The sequence below is a fragment of the Calidris pugnax genome, unplaced genomic scaffold (genome assembly GCF_001431845.1).
Source record: "Calidris pugnax isolate Ruff unplaced genomic scaffold, ASM143184v1 scaffold162, whole genome shotgun sequence".
Lineage (NCBI taxonomy): Eukaryota > Metazoa > Chordata > Aves > Charadriiformes > Scolopacidae > Calidris > Calidris pugnax.
In genome coordinates, this window is record NW_015090900.1 from 1,253,118 (window position 1) to 1,273,210 (window position 20,093).

Below are 20,093 nucleotides of genomic sequence, written 5' to 3' on the forward strand. Positions count from 1 at the left end.
CCAACATGGCAATCTGCTGTGTAACTTCACCGGCTGCAGAGACAACTTACCCTTGCCTTTGGGTAACGAGGGGTTGGAGACACAAGGAAGGAGCATTCTCTTTTACTGAGACCTAGTTTCTTCACAGAAACAGAATCCCATGGGGTTGGAAGGGGCCTCTGGAGATCATCTCCTCCAACCCCCGGCCAAAGCAGGTTCACCCAGAGCAGGTCGCACAGGAACGTGTCCAGGTGGGGTTTGAATGTCTCCAGAGAAGGAGACTCCACCACCTCCCTGGGCAGCCTCTTCCAGGGCTCTGCCACCCTCAAAGTAAAGAAGTTTCACTGAATTTTCACTGAATTTTTTTTAGAGTTGGAAGGGACCATAGAGATCATGTAGTACCACTCCTCCTCAAGTTTAGGTGGAACGTCTTATGTTCAAGTTTGTGCCTGTTTTCTCTTGTCCTATCCCTGGGTACCACTGAAAAAAGACCTTCCCTTCAGTACAATCCCATCCAGAGTCAACTCCTGGGAGGTGAGTGGTTTGTTGGAGCCTGTAGGATGGTGTTAACCAATGTTGCTTGGTGTCTTCTCGCCATCTTCTCAGCTTGGTGACCTCCAGGCCTCAGGGGTTTGGTGGTGGGCCCCTGACCAGCCTGACCACGGTAGGGGAGCAGCTGCCACCTCTCGCTGAATTGACGAGGCCCCGTCGGGCTCATTCTTTGTACTGGGGCTGAGCAGCCAAACAATAGTTTGTGCTGGCCGGGGCCATGTGGCGAGTCACGTGCGGTGGTGCCGTTTCTACCGGGGTCCTTGCCCATCTGTTCTGGGCTCTTTCTGGGTTATCAGGCGCGGGTCCAAGTCCTCGTAGGCAGCCAGCTCCACGGCCAGAGATTACGAGCACTAACCTTCCTGGCAGGAGTAGTGGTGGTGGTGGTGTGGCTTTTTTTTTTGCTTTTTATGCAGATTAGCCATGTGCTTCTCACTTCAAGGCGTTCCACAGGAAAAAGAGTGTTTCCTGTGTTTGGTTCTGGGTGGGCGGCTCCGGTGGGTTGTACCGGCCGGGGCCGAAAGCCTGGGAAGCGGGCACGGGAGAGGGATTACGGCGTGTGGCCCCCCCTTCCCCTTCCACCTCCACTGCTACGTCACCACAACACAACCACACGCGCGCTCGTACTGTTGGTGTCATTCATTCAGTGCCAAGATTGCTTTAAAAAATTCCCTTGGCCCCAGTTCAAACAGGAGTACAGCTGGGATGTGTTAGATTTTAGGCAGTCTGCCCTCAATTTGAGATGAGTTATAAATAGCAGTGCCGACTTCCTTAACTACCACTCTCCGAGGTAAAATGCAGGTTAATTACTGTGGGAATCAATTAGGGCTTCTCTCGGTTAAACAGCCAGTAATGCTTTTTATTATTTTTTTTTATCACGAAAAACGGACAACAAATCTGGTCAGGAAAAGATTTCAAATGCAAGGTGAGGGTTTAGGGCTTTTTTATGATTTTTTTTTTTTTTTTGGCCTTTCTGTTTTTTTGGGGGCAGCTGAGGAAACCAGTTGTGGCCAATACCCACGTTTGCCAATAATGGAATGACGCTGATTTGAAACTGGAGAGTTCAGTAAATGACTCTCCTTCCTTTTCTTCCTCTGGCGTAATAAAATACAAATATGTAATAAGGTAATCGGGGAAATTCAGAATTACATTTTTCTCTACAGCTGTGGAGGGTTTGGCTCTTGCTTCCAAAGTGGGATTTGCCTCTTCCCGTTACTTGTTTTCCTGCTGGGACCATTAAGCGAGTCCCCTCCAATTTAACCAAACAGTTTTTTCAAGACGACAAATTTCTCTTCAACTGGATGAAATCTGAAAAGAGTTTTGTGGAATCCTCTTGTCTGCTTACAAGCTTTTTTTTTTTTTTTTTTTTTAAGGAAAACTCTGGCGTTGTTTTAGAAGAATAGCTGGTTTTCACAGGGCTGTTTCATTTTAGGGGTCTGACATCCTTTACGTTACACGTACTGATTCAGAGAGCTTTTGAACTTGGCAATTTAAGCCGGCTTTGGGCTCGCTGTTAGAAGCTCTTAGTCGAGAAATATCTTAAATTTTCTCAAGCTCAGCAGTTTCTCTGGAGCACTGGCTTAGGGTCCCTTTCATTACACATCCTACCAAAAGCAACTTGGCTTTTGAAAGTTTTAGCTGGTGAAGAGGAGTGCCTTTTGCCAGGTTTTGGTACTTCACGGTGTTATAAAACAGCAGAGATAGCGAGATTGAAGGGAGAATGGAAGCAATTTCTATGAATGCAAGGAGGTGTAAGCAGGGGGTCTGGACTTCAGTGATCAAGGAGCAACGCTTTCTCTCAATTATGTCTCTCTGTGGCAGGGCCTTTGCTTTTGAAGTGTAATCACAGTAATCTACTCCTGTGGTTTCCTATTGAAAGGATTTCCCATGTATCAGCCCAGAGAAGAATCTCCAGCCTTTTGCAGTCGGGAGTTTGGTATTTCCTTATTTATCCTGAAGTGTTCTTGGCGGGCGACCGGGCGTCGCTTCCTCTCGCCTTCCCCCTCTCCTGTAACACGGGGGTACAAAGGAGCCCTGTGCCACCTCTGCTCCCCCCACAAAGCCTTCACACCAGCTCTTGGGTCCATCCACGCTTCACCGCGGTTCAACTTGGGCTGATGTTTTCTCAGGGCACGTGTAGTTAAATGGCCTTTATTGAGGTAGGACATTGACGTGGACTTCCTGATGGTAGGGTCTGTAAGCCAGAGCAACACCACTAAGAGGAGAGCGTTCAAACCGCTGTCAGCGAAGGAGATGAGTGTCTTTTCTGGGAGATTTTTGAAGGAAGAAACGACCCGTTGCAGCATTTGAGATGTACACGGCAGCCCCGGGGAGCCAGAGTTGGCCTCTTGGTTTGCAGCGAGTCAGGAGTGTGTGTGTGTGTTCCTTCATTAAGAGATTAATTGGCGTTTACGTTTCTTCTGTTTATAGAATTTTATCTATAAAGGCTGTAATTTAGAGTGATGCTCTTCATGTTTGTTTTTAGCATCCTCTGTGCGCTAGGGCCTTGTGGAAGAGTGGCAGTTCAAAGCAGCGCAGTTTGGAAGCACGTCGTGTACTCCTACGCTGAGCAATCAAGGTGACGACTTGGTCACATCCTGGAAATATGTTTGGGTTTTGTCTTTTGGGTTTTTTTTTTTCCTTTCTCTCTTTTTTTTTTTTTTTTTAATGGCTGCATAAACAGTTCCAAATGTTTCTTGATGTTTTTTAACAGTCGTCACGCTTCCTGTAGGAGTCATGGAAAAGTGGATCTTCACCTTGTTTCTATCCTTCCTGAAGATAATGGTTAGCTTTGTGGGTGACCACAGACAAGAAAATCTGTGCAGAGGAGGCAGCGTGTGGTGTGTGTGTGTGTGTGTATTTTTTTTTTTTTAAATAATTAAAAAAATCCCCAAGCAAGAACGTATTTGAGAAGCTGCCCTTGCTAGCGAGCTGCGAAGGTGAGGTAACAACCAGAAGGAAGCAAGTAACAAACGGAAAAAACGCTGAAATATTTAGTCACTAACCCCAAAGTTGCTCTTGATCAGGTAGGAGAAGTGAGGAGGTGTGTGTTTTGGGGGGGTGGAGGAGGAGGAGAGAGGGTTGACTGGTCAAAAGCTGGGAAGCTCTCCTGGTGGCACTGGTTTTACATACCAAAGAAGATAATGTGGGGAGGGAAGAGATGGCAGTAATGGAAGGTGATACCCACAAGGCAAGGCTGGGGAAGCTTAGGGACAATGGCTGGGAAGAGGTAAACACGATTTGCATCCCTTAGGGTGCATGGGAGCTCCACATGGGGTTTTATACCATGCTCTGAAAAGGAGCTTCCATTCAGGGGGTCAGAAAAAAACAGACTCTGAGGATTCAGAGTCCAGCCATCAAAGACATCTAGGTTTTTGGTTTTTTTTCTGACACCCTCCGCAATGGAAGGTCCTTTTCAGAGCATGGTCCAAAGCCCCAGGTGGGTGCATGGTGTGGTCCGTGGGGCTTGGCCGTTCAGGAGTGCAGGGATCCAGGGCTTCTCCAGGCTTCCTCCTCTGCAGGAGGTCCTGCAGCCCCTGTCCCTGTTACTCCTCAGCAGTAGCATCTGCTGTAACTTGGACATAAAACACGAGAGGTAACTTTCAGAACTGTTGTAGCATCAATGTGGATGGAAATGGGAACATGCAGCACAACTGAGCGTGGCAGGGCGTCTAAAATCTGTCTTGGCAGAGACAACCATATTGGTTCCATGCACGTGGTCGTCTGTGAACAGCTTCCTGCTGTATTTGCAGGGGTGTCCAGCGTTGAACTGGAGCAGAGGAATGGACTTGGATCTGGTTCTTAATTGATTTGGCCCAAACTGGTCCAAATTTCTCTAAGGGAGCTCAATTCCAGTTGAGCGGGTAGCACCCCCCTTTACCAAAACTGGGGTGCTTGTCTTGCCGGTCCATTGAATTCCCTCCCGTGGCCCAGCTCTTGTTGCCCCAGAAGAGAACCATTAAATCCCCGTCGTGCCTTTCCTTACTGGTGTTTGGCGTGGGCTCGGCGCGGTGGGGTTTGCCTGGCAGCGAGACGGAGCAGCCAGCTGGTCAAACAAATGTTCTCAGGGTCTGCTCGTTGGGGCTTCAAGCTGTGCTGGCTCTTGGGGTAGGATTTTCTGAAGTGTAACATACTGCAGGAACTTCTATATTTTTTTTTTTTTTCGCTGGAAGGGTGGATTCTGCAAACATTAACTGGAATACTGGTCGGGTCTCTGGGATTCTTTCAGGTTTCCAGCAGGAGCTGGCTTTGTGCGATATTTGCTTGTGCAGACCTGTAGTGCCACTCCTCAAGCACCTGATCTCAGCAAAGAGAGGGTGGATCTGTACAAATACCACCCTAGGGCTAGTTGCAGGAAGGAATGGTGTAATAGAGAGCCCATTGTCATGGTGATCTGGTGGAAAACATCTAATTGGTATTAGTTAGGTCATCAGGAGATCAGTGAACAATTCTTATTCAGTCCGAGTGATGGAGGTTAAAGACTGCGCCTGGGATTCATTTAGAGGTCACTGTGCCAAAACAGCCCTGCTTTAGTGTGGGAATATCCCTGCCGAGGTAGAAAGACCGTGATTTGAGGTTTATAGTGTTTTCAGGAAATTTTATTGACCGTTCTTACATCTTGGCTCCGGGCAGGGGGAGTAGAGATTAGGAAGTCATAAGAAAGTTGCGTTTATTCGCTCGTCTCAATCGTGTCTGTTTGAAAACTTGGGGACCTGACTTTCAAGGCTGGCATTTTTCTTGTGCATCCGAAGAAATTTGACTGAGAGACCTCTATTCTGCGTAAGGCAGCCAGACGCAAGGCACGTGTTAAAAAATAAAAATGCAAAAATGGAACTGCAGTCTCGAACGCTGTGAATGTGGGTAGCACTGCCCATCAATATGGATTAATTGAAATGCATAAGTGTAAATTAACAGCCTGTAGTGTTTTGGGAGACCTTGTTATATGGGAAGGAAGCAGTGTTTCTTGTGAATATTTAAATTTTCGGCCTAAATTCACCTTGTTGTGGAATATCTGGACACTAAACTACTACCTACTGTGGGGAAAAGCCACTTACACTGATAATTCGTCTTAGTTGATCCTTTCCCCCTTCTTTCCTGTCCTCTGGCTGTGGAGATAACGTCAGCGTCAAATGACTTCTTCTCATTGGGTTTGTTCTTTGTGAAACGTCCGTAGGTTCAAAAGGGCAGGAGGAATCCTGCTGTAATTCAGGGTGCAAGTTGGGGGTTTAGCACCCAAGAAGAGGCACCCGAGCTTCTGCTTCTCTGCGCCAACCTCTTGAAGTTTTCTTTTGGGGTTTTTTTGGAAGCTGTGAACCATTCCTGTGTGTAGCTGGATGTACATGGTGTGTCACAACTTGCTTTGCAGCCTTCAAGCCCAATGGATCAGATGGGGAAGATGAGGCCTCAGCCGTACGGAGGAAACAACCCCTACACACAACAGCAGGGACCTCAAGCGGGGCCACAGCAAGGACATGGCTACCCAGGACAGCCCTATGGGCCACAAACTCCCCAGAGATATCCCATGGGAATGCAAAGCAGGACGCAAAGTACAATGGGCAGCATCTCATATGCACAGCAGGTAGAGCACCCAAGCTTTGGTGGTCTCTGGTTACAGCAGGGGTGGGCAGAAGAGCAACCAAAGTGCTGTGTCTTCTGGAGGGACCACCTTCAGCCGGGTGGGAATCTGCTGCTTGGGTAAAATGGCATTTCTTTAGGCTACGTGTTGTACCACACCTGGATCCAGGTGGGATCAATGTACAAGGACCTGTGGAGTCCTTGCTTCCAAGAGAGGCAGTGGCAGAGCAGTGAATCAAACAAGGGAAAAATGAATAGTGAGAGGAGTAAGACGTTCTTTGTGCTGTGTTCTGTTAAAGACACAGTTGTTCTTTACAGAAGGAATGACTTCAGGTCAGTGTTGGCTCATTGCATGAGCCAAGTGGCTCCTGCTGGACTCTGCAGGATTCAAAAGGCCACCCTTTTTCTAAGCAAGCAGCTTTTCCTTTCAATGTTACTGTCATTGAAGGGTGGTCAGATAGGGATCCTTAGTTAAACTTAGTTATGGTGCCAATTAAAATATTGTTACTGCCACGGATAATGTCATACACATGCTGTTTACTGGGAGTTTTCCTTAATCTAGGTAAAGGCATTTCCAATATGTTCCCAGTTAACTGCTCTGCTCAGGTCTCTGAATTTTTTTTTTTTCTTCTTGAGCATAATCTTGCTTTGTGTCTGTATGTAAAAGAACTTTGTAACTGATGCAACTCTACCCTCTTCTTCTGTAGATTCCTCCTTACGGACAGCAGGGCCCCAGTGCATATGGGCAGCAAAGCCAGACTCCCTATTACAACCAGCAAAGCCCTCATCCCCAACAGCAGCAGCCTCCGTATTCGCAGCAGCCTCCATCCCAGACCCCTCACTCTCAGCCTTCGTATCAGCAGCAGCAACAGCCCCAGTCTCAACCTCCGCAACTTCAGACGTCGCAGCCGGCTTATTCCCAGCAGCAGTCCCAGCCTCCCCATCAGCAGTCCCCGACCCCCTATCCTCAGCAGCAGTCCTCGGCCCAGCAGCACCAACAGAGTCAGCCTCCCTACTCCCAGCAGCAGTCGCAATCCCCCTACCAGCAGCAGCCACAGACTCAGCAGACGGCTTCCGCGGCTCTTTCTCAACAGTCATCTTCATACCCTCCCTCGCAGCCACAGCAGCAGCAGTCTGCCTACTCCCAGCAACGCTTCCCCCCTCCTCAGGTAGGTGCCGTCCCCCCCACTTTGTTTCCTTCCCAAAGTGTTGGTTTTTAAAGAAAATTGAGCAAATAGTTTCCTTTGGGCTTGAAAGTCGGGTCGAACTACGCGGCGGCAAGTTGGCTGGAATGATGGGGGTGATAGATGTGCTGCCTTCTCTCTGTTGTCTCTAGATCTGTATCTCTTACAGAGAGATGCTGTGGTTGGGAAGAGGCTCAGCTGTGCTAAAAGCTGTGGGTTGGAAGCCTAGCACGGAGTAAATGTGATACCAGTCTAAAGGATGTTGTGCCAGGATGGTTTTCACAGAAGTTCTCCAGGTGCTCTCTGGAGCTACTTGGTTTAGCACAACAGCAGAGCAGAGTTTGCAGAGGGACACGTAGATGGTGGTGGAAGAGTTTGCTCTTCAATGGAAAACTTGGCTTTAGAGAGGAGAAATAAAGCAGCAAACGCATGGGATTGAGGATAAAATCATGAAGCAGACTTTTTTTTCCTTGTTTTAAAAGCCAGCTGGGACCTTTCAGCAAAAATTGTAGCGTGTCAAAGCTGGCTTTCGAAAAGTTGAAGATTTTAATTGACTTGTTTGTGTAACAAAGTACTTAGAGCTATCGTAAGGTGTTAGAAGAGCAAGAAACTAAATGGGCAGTCTCCCAGGAGAGTCTCTGTTCTTCAGGATCTGCAGTGAGGGAAAGCTGGAGAATTATCACCGTTTGGTCATGTTTTATAGACCTCTGCTCCCAGCCCTCTCCGTGGTGGAAGGACAGTGTTTGTGAGGAGCAGTAGCTGTGTTGGCTTCAACTCATTGCTCCCTTATTTCCTGTTTTGGGCAAGTGTCACTGAGGGCACATAATTCTTCCAACAATGTGAGAATATACCAGAGTGATTCCAGAAGAGCCTTTATTATATTCCCATTTGTGGGGTTTTTTTTTGGTGTTTCTTGATGTTTCAGGAGTTATCTCAAGACTCGTTTGGGTCCCAGGCATCATCTGCTCCCTCAATGGCTTCCAGTAAAGGGCAAGAAGACATGAACTTGAACCTTCAGTCCAGACCTTCTAGCCTGCCGGTGAGTGCTGAGCTGATGGAGAAACGAATGGGGCGAGGGCAATCAGAAGCACAGCAGGATAAATTAGCACTGGTAGTATTCCACGTGGAAATGGGGAATGATGGAGGCTGCCTGTGCTTTTTACTAAGTCATTAGCTTCTGGCTTCCCACTGGAGATTAAATGTAATTTACAAAAGTAATGGATTTGAGAGTAAAGTTTAACCCTAAATACTCTGGTCTGCGTATTTTGGCTATAAAAGATTTGGTTTGAGCTTTCAGTTTGCAGTGTCTGAGGGGCTTGGCTGCTGGTAGAGCAGACCCTGACCTTTAGGGGAAGGTGTCTCCTTTTTATTTGATGTTCTTGTTCCTTCAGCCCACTGGTGCAGCAGTGGGCAGCAGCCGGGCAGCACAGTTCCCTTTCAGTGGCATCACATCCTTATACTGCTGATTTAAGCTTCTTTGGGCCAATTTGAGGTGAAAAAGACAAGTTTATTAGTACCTGGAGCGAGGAAGATCAGTCACAGATAGCTCCTTCCATGACAGATGGAGAATTATATTTTCTTTTGCATTCTAAATCCACTTGCTGTATGTCAGTGACCAGTTGGGTATGAGATTAGTGCCTGGTGTTCCAGCGCGTTTTGGACCAGAATGGTTTAACTTTGGGTTAAAACTTCACCAAGAAAATGAAGAAGGGTTAAAAGTTTAGATGTAGTTTGCACAAGTTGGTCTGTGCCTTTGACTTGGAGGAAGAGTTTTGAGCTGCCGAGTTCTGATTTTGCTGGTTACTTTCATAGCAACCAGTAGGAAGTGAGTGAGCTTTTATTATTTTTTTTTATTTGGCCACTGGCTAAATCAGTTTTCTGAGCTGCAGCTGGATTGGTCAGGGGAGAGCGAGCTGTGTATACAGCAAAGTTATTTTTTGCTCTCAGCAATGAGAACGGCTTTGTTGTGAGCCCCTTGAAATAATTCCTTTGGATTGTGGGTACAAATTGTCACCCAAAATACAAAGTGATTCTAGTTCTGGCCACCTAATGGGAGTAGTTGTGGGTTGTTTCTTTTTTCTTTCTTTCCTTTTTTTTTTTCCTTCGCCTTTTGGACCCTGATTACAAAGATTTAATTTGTTCTGAGGCCTGGGGAAAAAAAAAAAATAAAATCCTTTTAAATAGCATGTTTCTTTCCACTCTGCCTCTCCACAAGTTCTTCCATGTGACCCATCTTTTGGCGAAGAACGTAGGAAAAGTGAAGCCACTGAAGTAATTGAAGAAATTGCTCTAGCTCGGAACGGTGGGAAGTCCTGTTCAGTGGCATTGTTGATAGAGCCTTCCTGAATCCTACCAATCAGCGCCCTCTGACTCAGATTATAGGAATTAGTGCTCTGCTTTGCAGAAGTGGCTCCTTCTCCAGCACCAAGTGGGAGTTTGTTTTATACCTTGCGGTTAAATGTATTTGGCCCCTTTCAAGTTTTCCCTTCTCCTGAGCAGTTTAAGGAAAGAGATCCGTCTTTGCTGGAAGAGTGAAGGAACCTAGAAATCAGGGAATTTGATCCGGTTTCAAAGTTTTAAATGTCCCACGGATTTCTGAGCAGGTATTTTAGAGGTTTGCTGAAGAGAAATCCAGGGTGCAAAAAAACGGGTCCAGCTTTTAGAATCAGCTGGCTGTAAAGCTTGCTTCTGCTTTAAACAGGCTTTACAGTTGTTTTCCTGACTTTATCACCAAATAATTTGCATTTAAGAAGGTGAGCAGTCTTTAGCTCACCCAACCCTGGTGTAATTTTGGGCCTTTTCTTCCTCGGGAAGCAAAAATCAAAAATAGGAGACCTCCTGTAGAAACTCATCCTAATTTTTGTACATTTCATAATTCCTTGTCTTCTCGTTAGGATCTTGTAGGACAAGCCCAGCATCCCTGTCTGTAACCACTGAGAAATGCAGCAGACAGTGATGCTGTGGAGTGGTTTAAAGGGAGGATCTCAGAGGTGTGTGGAAGCCAATGCTCCGTTTCGGTGATCAATCTCCTGTTCAAAGTTTGGCCTGGGGATGCTTAGAAACAAAAGAGCTACGTGGAAGGGTGCTATCAATTTCTTTTTATCTTCTTTATATTGCTCAGTCTGTCTGTTTTAGAAAGTTTTATCCTACTCGGGAGGATTGCTGGATCCCTCTTTTGCCATTATGTATGACTTACAGAAGCATTGTTAGTTTGTGGGCTTTTAATTTTTGGTGGAGTTGTGAGCCCTTTTCCAAGCCTCAGTGGGCGCCAGGGAATAACTCACTGGGTATCTTGGAATCGGGGCAGATCGTGCCAGGCATCATCTTTAATTTAACATAGACCAGCTCCAGCAGGAAAAGGAGGTTGCTGCTTTTTAGGTACTTAAGAAGTGTTAAATATATGTACCCAGTGCCTTTATGAGTATTGGCCTTTGCGCATTAATATTGCACATCAATGTTAATGTTGGAATTTTATGCAATAAAGTGGGGAATGTTCCTTTGGCTGATCCCATCACTGTTTCACGAGGTGATGATCTCCTGGATGGTGACATTGCCAAGTTGTTCAACCCCTGTGAGCTCTTCTGGCTTTGTTAGGATCTGCCTGAGAAATGTCACGTTGATCATTGGGTGAGGGTCTTCAGGAGATTTTCCCCATGATGGTTTTTGTGTCACTAACTAAACTTTTTCCTGAGGGTGTTCCCATGTTCAGACATTTAACAGCAGAAGAGTCTCATTACTGATTTCTGGCTGCTTCATCTGTAAGTAGCAAAATGTCTGGTCTTCCCTTTCTGCTTGTGTTATAGGCTGTTCTGGTTTCAGTATTTCCTTGTTTGTTGTTCCCTTTCTGAAGATCACACTTGCTGTGTGTTTTGCTGCTAACTGGATCTCACTGGTGCCTTTTCAAGAGTAATGCAGCCTTGCGAGGGTCCTGGCTGGTGCTGTTTTCCTCCAGCAGCCCGGGTGAACAATTTCTCTGACGAATTTGCTGCTTCCCTGGGGAGTCTCTGTCAGGATTGCAGCTAAACTAAACTTAGATTGCTATTGTGTATGGGAGAAGTGAAGTGTACTCTTTTGTGTCTGGGTGTAAGAGAGGAATAGTAATCCTCGGTATAAATCTGTTTCTCCCAGGAGATTCCCCCAGTCTCTTCTCTTTAGCAAAGAATTCTTCCTGGCAAGTCGTATCCAGTTTATTCGGTGTCTTTACCTTTTGAGGCTTGGATTCTGAGTCTGTAGCAGTCAGATATTTCCAGCTATTAATTACCTTCTCCTTAGACATGGAAGATGGTGGTAGCGAGTGCAGGGGAAGCAAAAGAGGGTGCTGGGACGTCCGTTTGGGTTACAAATCAGTTCTGCTGCAAAGTTCTCCAGAGTTTTAGATTTGTTGGGAGGAATTTTCGACCTCATTATGAAACATGCAACAGGTCATTGTCTCGCCCCGGTCTCCTGCCTTGAAGGAGTGGAGATCAAGGTCCTGATGTCTTTGAGATGGGTAAGGAGCAGAGCATCCTACCAGTGGTTGCCACGTCAGACTGTTTATACCTTCCTGACCACAGGAGGTGATGGTTGTGGTGTTAGAACTTCCAGCTCAGCCCCAAAAGCTATTTATGGAGCAAAATTGATTTGATAACAGTATATACTGGTTGTATTTGCAATGAAGCTTTCCTATCTGTGGAAACCAAAACTTTTGTGAGAGGTGGTGTTTTCAGCAGTGCTTTGATGGGAAAGGCTCTCTGTGGGGTGGGACTTCTGGCCGAAGCAGGAGGACAGATATTGGTAAGGTTTGGGAGGTCCTGAAACAGCAAGGTTGTGTTTGAGTTTCCACTGTAGGAAATACAGAATGAAGCAAACTGGGGGCAGCTTGGACAGAAATTCCACAGTTTCCACCATAGAATGACTGTGGTTTGTTTTGGTCAGTGCACTGAGTAGCCTGAAGGAGAAACTGAAGGAGAAATCCCTCTTCTGGGCAGCTTATTTCCATCTTGATATGGAGTGGGAATCACTTCAATCTCAGTATTTTGCATTATTGGAAAACTCTTTTCTTACTCAGTTGTGTTTCGCTTTGGTTCCTCTCTGACTTCAGGCTTGAAACTTGTCTCTACAGTGGCAGAAAGGAATAAAACCAACTGAAACCAAAAATCCACGTTTAATTTTGGAATGTGCATTCTGGTCTCGGGCCTTTGCAGTATGAATTTAGCAAAATTAGGTTTTTTGTGGGGAAGGGGAGAGGAATGAGGTCGCAGAGTTTTGGCTTGTGCAGAAAAAACTTCTGTGAACATCCCCGGCGGTTGTGGGTTGGGTTGGTTTGTTTTGTTTTGTTTTCTCTGTTGTTTGATTAGCTCTTCCTTTCTTAAGTCAAGTAGTTTCTGAATTTGGACACTGGAGGTTGTCACGGAAGCACTGTTTGGATTTTCCATTCTCACAGAGTGGTCATTTCAGCTTGTTCTCTGGAGCTGCTTGAAGTGGAATGAAGTTGAGCTCTGTCAGCTGCGTCCCCTGACCTGGAAATAATCAACGCAACAGGCTGAAATGCAGCAAAAAATCCTCTCTCAGAGCTGCCGTGGACAGGGAGGGAAGTGCAGCCCAGGAAATGAGTGTTTTCTTAAAAATTCTTTGAGCTCAAAATGAATCATTTTGACAATTTTTTTTTTTGGGGGGGAGGGGAAAAGGAATCTTTTATAGTTCAATTTGCTGGTCACTTCAGGCTCTTTTTTTTTTCCTTTTTTTTTTCTCTTTCTCTTTCCATATGGGACTTCCTGCTTCTGTTTGGTTTCTCTTTGGCCTTTTGAAGCTTGTCTTGTTGCCTGCCTTGAGAGAAGGATTAGGGCTGTATGCATTTCAAAGAGGGCTCTGGGCATCCCAGTGGATGCCACATAAACAGGGGAACACCCTGGGCTGGCCCCGAGGAGCGGGATACCCGGAACACTCCATGCTGATAGGAAGGTTTCTCTCCCAAGTTATGGTGATACAGGGAGTTGAAAATGTTATTTTTATTTTTTTTTTCCCTGACCAAGGTTCCTCTACCTGATCTTTTCTCCTTGTGTGGTTGTGACCGTTATTTGTGTGATTTTGAGAAGGTGTCCTGGTTTGAGGTAAAATAGATCCTGTAATTTTACTTCTCAGCTAAGCCTCCTCTAACTCTCTGATGTTTAATGCAGTTTTGTATCTATTGCATCTATTTCATTATTTTCCTTTTATTATTAATATTTCATTATAGTAGTTTAGTTCCTTCTAAACTTGTAAATCTCTTTATCCTTCCTCCTTCTCTCCTTGGAGTGAGGGGGGAGCATCTCATTCCTGTTGTTGACCGACCTGGCCTAAACCACAACAGAAGGCTATGCCTTTTTTTTTTTTTCCTTTTTTTAAAGTTATTCTTAGTTTTGTTAACAACGGAGAGCATGGAGTGTTGCTCCCAAAGCCACCCTAATTCCCAGTGACACGTTTGGCGCCCGTCACCCTGCTGCTGCTGGGGGTTGCTCAGCAATTTGTCCATGTGGCAATTTTCTCTCCTCCCACCCCTTCCTCCGGCTTCCAAACCCGACGAATCCCATCCTTTTCCACTGCTGCTCAGGAGGAAAATCCCCACCCCTCAGAGCATCCTCGGGCCCGATCCGGGCTTCGTTGGAGCCCTTTGCCGGCGATCAACCTCCCTCGGGAGGACGCCGCAGCTTCGTGGGGCTGCGCTGTGCTCGATGCCGGGCTGGTTTCCTGTTTCTATTCTGGTCTCGAGCTGCTCGGCTCTGCTTCCTGCCCGCACGCCTCGCACAGATTCCCCCAGCCTCTCGGGGGGGTTTTTTTTAGGAGGATTTCACTCACGGACCCAGCTGGAGGAGGAGGAGACCCCTGTGAGGAGGTGGCCGGCAGGGACGGCTGGTGGCTCGCTCGGGAGAGGACGGGCTCTGGCCAGGGTGATTAGGAGGGACAGTGTTTAATCAGGAAATTGCTGTAGGATGACCAGTTCTGGTCCTGGATGCTGAACAATAGTCTGTGCTCTGTCACACCACATGGAAATACAGAGCTGCTCCTTGCCCCATCACTGCTGGAGCCGGGTGACCCTCCGCTTCTCAACACGCTCTCAAGAATTGTAGGGCAGGGAAATTAGTTTTTCTGCTTCCTTTTTGCTGCTGACTTGGTGTCATCAGAGACCCTTTAAATGTGCAGGACCTTCTTGTCAGTCTGATGTCGGACACACAAGCTTTGTCCTCTTCCCTTTCCCTCCAAACTTAACCCAGAGGCACGAGGGAGGGAGAATCTGTTGGTGTGACCTTCCTCTGCCACGTGGAGAGGTTACCAGGATAAATGAAGGTGTTCAACTCTGGCTGACAGTGCTGCACACGTTTTAAACACTGCCACACCTGAGCTTTCAGTTTACAGGAATCACTTCCCTGTTAACATCCTTTTGCTGTGCTGGAGGGACTTGTCTCGGAGCTGTGCACGGTCATAAATGTTTGGAGAAAACTATGGGGCTCAAATGTGGGACGTGGTGGGGACCCAAGGCTCGGCCACGCTGCTCAGATGGGTTTGTGCCCACATCTTTATGGCTACGAGGTTTGCACCGTGATTTCAATCAAATCCTGGTAATTGTAGGAGGAATCGTGTTATGGTTTTTATTATAATTTTGAATCAGGTCTTACCCCGGAAAATAGAGATGGGAAAAACAACCCAACAGGTTGTTGAATTTCCTGAAATGACAAGAAGTGACATCTCTAGGAATTGACTGTTCTGGCACCCTGACCCCCAGGGTAGCACCGGGCGTACGTCAGCGTCTGGCATGGGCCATGTTTCCATGGTTATGTGCCTCTCCCCACGCACGCTCCGAGCTGGAGAGAGAGGAGAATTTCCTCGGGTCTTTCCAAATGTGTCTTCAGTTTCTCTGTCCCGTCCAGATCAGCGGTACCTGCCTGCAGATGTCATGTTGTGGATGGGTTCTCGACTGGACGTGGTGTTCTCTAGAGCTGGTGGTGTCAGGGGGCTCTGCCATAGCCCCTCCTGGCTCCATCCCTGCCTCCCCACAGGTACCACAGACTTTGGGAAGGAGCTGCCAGCTTTCGGCTGCCTCTTCAGCAGCTTTTTTCCAGCCAGAGGACTGGAAAATACCTGATGCCGTAGTAATCTTGTTTTCTCCTAAAAAATTTTCCTTCTGCCTTCTTAGAAATTGATTCTGTCACTCTTAGTTGTTTCAAAGAGGCTGATAGCAAGACTAAAAGCTGAGTTGTCTTAAAATCCAAAGTATTGGCCTTTTAAATTATTTGAGACTCCTGCCTTTGCTGCCTTTCTTTGCCCACCCTAGCTCGTGTGGTTGGCATGGTGGCACAATCACGTGCTGAGATGACTAAATGCTTCGGAGTCTAAATTGAACACATCGGGGACTGGGAAGCACCTTCCAGAGGAAGCACTGCTGGGGAATTGGAATATCCTTACGGCTGGCAATCGGAGGGGTAGCTTCCTGCCTCTGATGTGATTTAGCTTTTTTTTTTTTTATATGATCTGGGGTTTGTCCTCAGACTGAAGTAAAATACTTAAAAAGCCCTGGAAGAAAACCAAAAGCTCTTTAAATAATCGGGTTGTGGTCTGTCATCTGAGACCTGCACTGGTTTCTCACTTGCACTTTCCTTCCCTGGTGTCAGAATGGCCTTTCTGACTGGTGTGACTGACACGTGGGTCTCGCTCCTCCTGCATCCCCAACACCCTCCAAAAAACCAGTGTCACCAGAGCATCCTCAGCTGCTGCTGCCACGTTGCTGCTCACTGTACCTGGGGTCCTCCATGGGCTCCTCCTTCTTTCCTACCACTTGTTTTAGGGTCAGTCTTACTGTTGAGCTGGAGGCTTTATCCTTTGATTTGGCCAAAATCAAAGGATTTTGATTTTACTGCTGGGTGGCCGGGCCAAGTCCTGGTGTCAGCCAAAGTGACACTGCTCAGTCCAGCAAAACTTCAGCATTTACCACTGCTCTTGGAATGCTTCACGTCCTATCGATGTTTAGATAAACCTGGGAGTACTTTTTAGAAGCTGAGGGGCTTTCAAAGGGTTAAGTGGAAAGTCTTTTTTTTTTTTCTTTCTGGAGAAGTTTTGCTGCTGCTTTTCCCAGGGTCCTGCAGAAGAGCTGGACCCTGAGTGCTCCCTGAGAGGGGATGGTGGCCTTCCACGCACCGCGTTTTTCCCTTCAGCGACATCTTGTTCTGGGGATGAATCACGTTACTCCTTCCACACTTTGTGCTGCAACTACAGCCTTTTGAATCTCTCCTCTCCAAAGACTGAGGATATGAAATCTGTGAAGTCTGCTCGGCGTTGGGAGGGTGGTGGTGGGGGGAAGGAAACACACCCCCACCCCCCCTTTCCTTTTTTTATTTATTTTATTTAATTTTATTTGGAGGGGGAAGAGAAGGAGGGGTGGCACAGGGTGGGAGCTGTAGATGTGATTAAAGCTCCTGCCGAGTAGATCTGTGGGAGTGGAGTATCGACCTCTGAAAAATCAATGGCTGCTGCGGTAGCAGCGCTGGCTGTTCTGCAAGGTCTCCCCTTGCAGGAATGTAGTAAAGCCAGCAGCACTTCCATCTATCGTCCTCCCTTTCTTATTTTTTTATTTATTTTCTACCTGCTTTCTATCGAAACGCCCCGGACTCACCTAGATTTACCGAGGTGGATTAGAACAGCAGCTTATTTTTGTAATCAGAGTAAAATTTCTTGCGTGACACTGAGCCCCTCCTCCCGACAGCCTCCTTTCCAAACGCTCTTTTTTTTTCCCTGCAGTGCAGCTAGAGCCAGCAGCTTCTCCCAGTTTGTCTCAAGCCAGCCTGGAAGAATGAGCTTTTCAGCTTCTTTTTTTGAGCGAGGGAACTGCACGAATCTCTCTTGCATGTTCTAGTCCCCATCTTAGGTTTGTAATTGTCAGTGCTGATGCCTGAGAGGAGCTTAAACTCCTGGGAAGGGAAAGGAATATGGACTCCATCTAGCAGAGGCTGAAGCCTTGATAGCGTTGCCTTCCTGATATTTGTTTTAGTGGGCAGGTGTTTCTCCCTTGAAGTAGTAAAAGTCCAGCACTTATTTCCTTTACCTAAGGGCTGCTTGGGTGAGTAAGTGGCACGTAATAGGACTCAAATGTTTTTATGCATGCTTGGTTTTATAACCAGGATCTTGAGTTTTTTCTCCTGCAGAGCTTGCTGCAGAACCTGAAAACTGGCTGGTTTCTGGTTGCTCACGTGTGGTCCTGCTCAGATCCGAGGTTGAGCTTCCAGGGGCATATCTGGGGGGCCAAAACCAGCGATTTCATTGAATAATTAAATCCCTTTGTTCCTTCCAATTGCCAATCTCATCCCATTTTGAAGGGGGATATAACAGATAGAGACAAGGCCGTGAATTTAAAAAGCTTTAATAAAACACAAGCGGACTGTGCAGCTTGTGCAAGTGTGGCAGGATCTTCCTTCTGGGCATTCTCTGCTCCTTATGCCAGGAGAACCTCATCTTTCCATGTTAAACTAAAAGCAAACTTTTCAGCATCTTGGAGAGTAAGAGGTAAGTGCTGTGAGGCACTGGACAAGCTGTACTTGGTCAGAGGGACACCAGCTTGTGTTGCTGGGCTTTGGTTATCTTTGATTAGTCTTTAGGCACGTTGGGTAGCTTGGGAATGTGGCTGAACATGCTTCCCACATATAATAAAGACAAAATCAATAACAGGTAAACCGGAAGCTTAAAAATATGTATTTCTGGATTCTGCCCCACTCCTCCCAAAGTCTGACAAGGTACATGGGAACAGAGTGTTAACAGGATCTTTCACTTCACTTTAAATTCCAGAAATGTTCTAGATGTGGCAAGAGGTTTTATTGGAGAGACATCCTGCACGCAGCCTTCCTCCTCCTCCCCTTTGTCTCTTGTCCAGCCCATAAACACAAGAACAATGATCATCTAGAAGGTGCTTTTGGTGCTGTAAAGATGGACTCGTTATCTTCTGTACAATAACTGATGGTAAAAGAGCAGAGTGAGGAGATGGTAGCCTTCCCTGGCAAAACTTGTATATTTTGGGGATAGGACAGGGCTTGGAAATCTGCTTTGGCTTTGGAATAGTTCACTTTCTCCTCATGGTGATGGTAGGTCTTCACGTTCCCAGCCAGGGTGTTGAGTGAGCCTCCAGCTGCCTCCCAAATCCTGAAAGCCCGTGCCCAGTAGGTTCTGTGTTTGGGGTGGTATGTGCTGATGGGTTTTGTCAGAATTTTAGAGCACGGCAGTTGGAATCAAGCTGGTGGCGACAGAGGGTTTGCAAGAGCATGGAGCCTTCCCAGTGGGACCCCAGTGAGCTGGACCAGCACAGAGACTGAAGAACTCCATTCTGACTCTTCAATATGTTTGGCAAGAAAACACTTTTGAGGCGGTAGATTATGACTCTTTCTAGATGAAAAGCATCAACTGTAGCTGAAGTGTTGTTTCCCAGTTGCAACTTCTGGTTTCTGCTGGGGAAGCGACCTGGAAGAGGCAAACAGAAAGCAGGAGGGTGGTGACAGGGCCGTGGAGCCCTCTCCAGACCCTCCCGTTGCATCTGGGGAAATCTCAAATCTCCTTGGATCACGGAATCACATGGGGTTGGAAAGGACCTCTGGAGACAGAAAGCAGGAGGGTGGTGACAGGGCCATGGAGCCCTCTCCAGATTCTCCCGTTGCATCTGGGGAAATCTCAAGTCTCCTTGGATCACAGAATCACGTGGGGTTGGAAGGGATCTCTGGAGATCATCAAGTCCAACCCCTTGCCAAAGCAGGTCCACCTAGAGCAGGTTGCACAGGAACTTGTCCAGGAGGGTTTTGAATGTCTCCAGAGAAGGAGACTCCACCACCTTCCTATGGATGGGATGTGAATCTGTAAGTCTGGTGTAAATGGAGCACGCTGAGGTCTCCAGGTTGCACTTTGTGTTAGGAGACAGAGTGCTTTGTGAAGCATAAGATGCAAGATTCTGTTGTCTGGACTGTAAAAGGAGGAGTGAGTCTCTCCATTTCCCCAAAATAGCAGGGAGATCCTGGCTTGCCAGTCAGCTGGGTAATTTCTGTGATAGGGAAAGGATTGAGGTATTTTGGGTGTGGAAATAAAAGAGGAAGGAAAGGAGAAGCTTGTGATTTTTTTTTTTTTTTTTTTTTTAAAGTGTTGATAGTTCTTGAATGAGTGGAAAAGAAACTGCAGAGAAAATGAGATTGTAATAGAAAGTAGGTATTTCAATTAGTCAGAAGCAATGAAGAGACTTTTTCCCTTTGAGAAAGAATCGGGGAATAAATTTAGCCATTGTTCTCCGCTCTTGCTTGTGAGTGTCTTTATGGAAACAAACTGGCCTTACGGAATTTATAAGCTCCACCACACGCTTGTCTCCAGCTCATAATTTCCTTGAGTGCTATCTAGTGATCTGATAGTGCCTGTGATCGTTGCAGCCCGGCCGCCCTCCTGCCCTCTCCCCAGTGCCTTCCCTGGGCTCTTGGGCTGGGGAGCTGGAGGGGGAAGGCTGCAGTCCCCAGCCAGGAGATCAATTTGCTTTCTGGTCAGTCCTCCTGCTCTTCCAGATCCGGTGGGATGGGCCGGAGAGGAACCTCCAATCTCTTCTCCTCTGGGGTTTTTGTTACCTTGATCTTAAGTATTTCTTCTTGTTTCATCTTTTATGTTTGTTTAACAAATGAGCCTCCTATCAGATAGTGAGATGGTGGTTCCTTTTGTGTTTTGTTTTTTTTTCTTTTTTCTTTCATCTAAAAGAAACCTTGCTGTTTCCAGCCTAAACTCACCTCGGGTTGGTCATGCCAGGACTTGCAACCCTTTCCCTGAGACAGATGAACTCCCCTGCCC

At 46.8% G+C, this 20,093-nt stretch overlaps 1 protein-coding gene across 1 annotated transcript in view; it reads left to right on the forward strand.

Annotated features, from left to right (window-relative positions):
• The first annotated feature begins 5,895 nt into the window (after positions 1–5,895).
• The window catches only part of ARID1A (AT-rich interaction domain 1A), a 42,084-nt gene continuing 27,886 nt past the window's right edge, over positions 5,896–20,093 (forward strand). The window contains exons 1-3 of the mRNA XM_014948673.1: positions 5,896–6,106; positions 6,810–7,271; positions 8,212–8,325. Coding sequence (XP_014804159.1) covers positions 5,906–6,106; positions 6,810–7,271; positions 8,212–8,325 — 777 coding nt within the window. The 5' untranslated portion in view covers positions 5,896–5,905. The remainder of the gene's footprint in view (positions 6,107–6,809; positions 7,272–8,211; positions 8,326–20,093) is intronic.